Source organism: Trypanosoma brucei, chromosome 11 (genome assembly GCF_000210295.1).
Source record: "Trypanosoma brucei gambiense DAL972 chromosome 11, complete sequence".
NCBI lineage: Eukaryota > Euglenozoa > Kinetoplastea > Trypanosomatida > Trypanosomatidae > Trypanosoma > Trypanosoma brucei.
Genome location: NC_026744.1, coordinates 308767 through 313354, shown reverse-complemented (window position 1 = coordinate 313354; position 4588 = coordinate 308767). Strand labels below are relative to the sequence as shown.

At 46.8% G+C, this 4588-nt stretch overlaps 1 protein-coding gene across 1 annotated transcript; it reads right to left on the bottom strand.

The window, feature by feature from the left end:
- On the bottom strand, positions 1-4586 carry TbgDal_XI1210 (T. brucei spp-specific protein, (fragment); the record flags this gene model as incomplete). Its single annotated transcript, XM_011780967.1, has 1 exon — positions 1-4586. A coding segment is annotated over one exon (4586 nt), but the record flags the coding sequence as incomplete, so codon positions are not given.
- Positions 4587-4588: the final 2 nt, after the last annotated feature.

Sequence of the window (4588 nt, the reverse complement as noted above, 5' to 3'; positions counted from 1 at the left end):
CCATTTTCATCATAAACTGCCATGTTAACACTGAAATCACCGAGTAAATCACTTTTACATACATCAATAACCTTTGGTCGTCTCTGACAAAGCAAAACATGAGCATCACATGCTCTACTCACAACAAACTCAACCTTCACACCGTTCCGCAGTTCCGTTTTCAACGACATAGAAATAACAACAGGAGAGGCAAAGAGAGCCGCAGTTCGAAGAGGGGCAAGATTCACCTTTGCAAGACCGGGGTACACAGATATGTGAAACTTTCCATAGTTATCACGACCCAAAGTATATGGGACGAGATAGCACGTGGTACTCGGAGGCAACTCCATTTGCGCACACACCTCCCGTGCATCCAACATCATGCCCCTATGCAAAAAGCGGTGTGTCACACTTGTCAAGATCGGACTCACAGGCATACGCGTGTTTATCGCCTTTAGCAGTGCAAGCCCAGACTGGTGATAGTGATTTACATCGTCAGGGTCACGGTATGCTGGCGCATGATGCCGCAGCTCAGCAAGAATGGTAACGGGACGGGAGGTTTTGTTTTCCACAAGATAGATGGGGTTGTTCCGGAAAGTTGTGAACTTCGGGTTTCCTCCACAGCTTACCCCAGTCCACTCACCAGGCGCAGTCAGACGGTCGCCACAGTTTATGTGACAGCGCTGCATGCTCGAGAAGTTACGCAGAAACACAGGAACAGGTATGTAAAGTGCATCCTCCTCAGGATTATAATGGCAAAGTCTCTTCAAACCATCGGTCCAGTTATCATCATCGTTACACAGTGGGCCGTCGTATGTCGGGCTATCGTAGTAGCAGTTGTGTAATTTGATCACGATGTCAGAGACATCATTCGATTCATGCACAGTTTCGATTACACTAAGGAGAGCGTAACTGCATTGAGAGTGAAGGCCGTCCACACTTTCGTGGTTGCTTATGCATGTGATCACATCTCCAGCCGCGAGGTTCCTTTTAATCCCCTTCCAGAATTTCACAGATCGGAAGTCACCCGTATTCGCTGCATCTGCGAGTCGATCATCAAAAGGGATATGCAGCACTGGACGGCCCGTTAGATCACGGAGGGTTTCGTGTGGTGTGCACTGGTCGAGCTTTGCGTACCCACCAACAAACTTCGCATATGCCTTCTCCAGCAGCAGCGGGTACCAAGACCGGTGTGGCACGCGTGTAAACTTGGGCTCACACTTCGCATCCACTGGCACACGGTCATCAATGTCAACACGAACAGGGTTGCTGTTCGGATCAAAAAAGATGAAAGAATATGGACCATTAACGGGATGTGATGTTGTATCACATAATTGCCTTAGCATATCCGGACAACGGCTCAAAGCGGCGATAAAAGGTGCCAGGTAACTTGCGTCGTTGGGCGCGGAGACAACCGAGCAACCGTTAGCTTTTGTGGGTTCAAAGGGTACGTATTTACCTTCAGGGTATAGTTCGCTAATGCGCACCCAATCGTCTGCGAGGTGCCTATTTCTGTCATGGAATTCTGCGTCTTGCCACCCGAGCTGTTGCAAAGCGAGTTGAAGCACATATTCGTTAGCCAAATGTTCCAAATGACCAATTTGGGCATCATTTGAATCAGAGCTATGCATCAGCATTCTTCTCATTTGTTCTAACTTCTGAAACTTGGGATCAGTATCTAGGGATAGCCGCTTAAGGGAAACGCCATTAGGCTCGGGGTTAAGATACGCGCGCTCCCTTCGTTTGTATTCCGCTGCCGTCTTAAATACGTACTGCCTATTTGCGTTCTCCTGATCACGAATCGCTTTTTCTTTCGACAGAGGATCCCTTTTCAATGTGCGTAGAAAATTTTCCATTTGGTCAAATTTCCCATCGCTGTCAAGACCCAAGTACTGGAATGGGATTCCCAATGGTGTGGCTGGAAGGTACATGCGTTGACGGCGTAATTCCTCCTCCGCCATCTCGTTGACGCGCCTCACCATCTCCCTCTCCTCCTCGTTAGCGTCCACTTTATCCCGCAGTTTCTTCCTTCTCACTCGCTCGAGTTCTTGCATTTTCGGGTCATAATTCAGCATCAAACTGTTCAGTGGAATACCCAAAGGATTTTGATCCAAGAAACTCCGTTCTTCATCGAGCATCTTTTCAGTTACCTGTCTCGCACACTGCTTTAATTTCTCCCTTAGGTCAGCCTCCATAAAGCTGTTTATTGGGTTGTCGACCTTGATTCTTCTCAGAGCTTCTTCAAGTTGAACAAACGGTTCGTGATCACTCAAAGGAATATCAGAAACTGCGACACCGAGTATTTCAGGATGAAGAAAAAGCCGACCATTGTGTAGTACCTCTTTAGCCAGTTCATGAGCGCGATCATTTATACGAATTTCCAGTTCCTTTATCATTGCATCATCTTCGGCAGTGTCTCCTCCCCTGCGCAGCTCCCTCCGCCTCTGTTCCAGGGAACAAAAATTGGTGTCTGCGTTAAGAGGCAAGTAACGCAGGGGAACAGTTTGTGGACAAGGAACCAGAAAGGAGCGCTCTCCTTCAAGGTAACGAGCAGCAATTTTGTCAATTCGCTTAATAATCATCCCCTCTATAGACTTCACTTGGGGAGAATCATTATCGTAGGTATTCAGAAGTTCCCGTCGTTTCCTCTCTAATTCACGGAGCTTCTTGTCGTTGTTGAGGGGTAGATAGTCAAGTGGTATACCTAATGGCTTTTGGTTGAGATAGGCACGATTTTCCTTCAAAAGCCCCTTAGCCAACTCACGAATGCAGTCCTGCATACTTTTCTCGACATCTTTAAGATCACCCTCATCTCCCTTCCCCTCCCGCAGGAGCCCAAACCGCCTTTTCTCCAATTCAATAAATAGCTCGTTCGAGTCTAAAGACAATTCCTCAAGCGGAACACCCTCTGGCGCAGGATCTAGGAACTTACGGGACTCTGCAACGTACGCTACCGCCAACTCGTTGACCACAGCTCTCATTTTGTCCTGCAGTGATTTGATTTTTACAGTGTTTTCACACAATCCTGGCTCCTTGAGGAGCACTCGGCGCTCCCTCTCCAAATCCGTAAACACCTTATGCGTATCTAGAAGCAATTCCTCTAACAACAACCCATGTGGTTCTGGCTCTAAAAAAGCTCTCTCTCGCGCAACAAAAGCCCTCGCTACCTCAAGTGCACGTGCTGTCATTAAAACTTCAAGGTCTTTCACATCAGCATTCGCCTCATTTTTTAATTTTTTATATCGACTAATTTCCGCGTTCCGGAAGTCCACGTCACCTTCAAGACGAAGATCTTTAATGGGTATGCCGAATATCTCAGGGTCCAAGAAAGTCCTCATCTTCGCCAGCTCAATAAGGGCAAGATGGTGTACCCTGTCGTTCATTGCTTTTCGGAGTTGCAATATGGAAGCCGCGTCACACATGGACTGTTGCTTTAAAAGACTATGGAGTTCTGCTTCCATCTCAAGATAGGCGTTGTCGTAATCAAGTGGAACGTTATTGATAGATATTCCTTCCGGCTCTTGGTCAAGAGCGCCACGTTCCTTTAAAATCAAACCATCAATTATATCAAATGCTATATTTTTCATATTATCTTTGGCCTCCACAATCTCACTCTCATCCCGCTTTTCACGAACGGCGCGCCGAAAACGTTTAACACTATTAATAAAACCATCGTTCCGAAACAAATCGGCATCACGTAGCGGTATACCACGATATACGAGAGGAAGAGATCGAAGTATCTCCTCAGTATACAATTTTGCTTTTTCCCGAACTATTTCAACAATACAAGCTTCACAAGAATTGCGTTCGTTATCAACCTCCGGGGTCCTACGAAGCTTGTACCACGAACAAATATGACGCCGATAACCATCATCCTCGAAGAGGCACAGTTCCTCCAAAGGAACCCCAAAGTTCGACACATCCAACAAAAATTCGGGAAAATCAAGTAGACTCAGACGACACAGCTCCCGCACCCTATCATTCAAACGAGTTTCCAGCACATTAATATAAGACACATAACCATCTCGGTCCAACAACAATTTTAGCCTCTCAGCCTCCAGTGACACGAACTCGGAGTCTGTGTCCAAAGATAGCAAGTCAAGTGGCACACCAAGTTGTTCAGGGTTAAGATACGATGCGCGATCGGTACGCAAATACTCTTCCGCGAGCTCATTCGCACGTGCGTTAAGTCTCCCGACAACGCCCTGAATGGCGGGGGTGTTTTGCTCCCCTTCTTTTTTCAGTCGTCGAAATTCAGCAACATCAGCAGCAAACTGAACGTCAGTATGAGGCGATAAAAGTGAGAGAGGAACACAATGCTGAAAAGAACTCAATTCCTTCAGGTCTTCCAGTAGTTGCTCTTGAGCCAGCTGGCGAGCACGCTCATTTAATTTCTCTTCCAAAGATAATATCATACTCGCATTCTTCGGATTGTTCTCGCCTTTTAACATTGCACGCTCCGCCTCCAAAGCACAAAACTTTGCATCGACCTCCAGTGGAAGCACTTCAATCGGTACTCCCTCAGGAGCCAAATGCAAGTAGTCACGATCGCTACGTAGTAAGTTCAGGGCAATTTCACCAACAGTATTATTCATTTGCTCCACAAGGT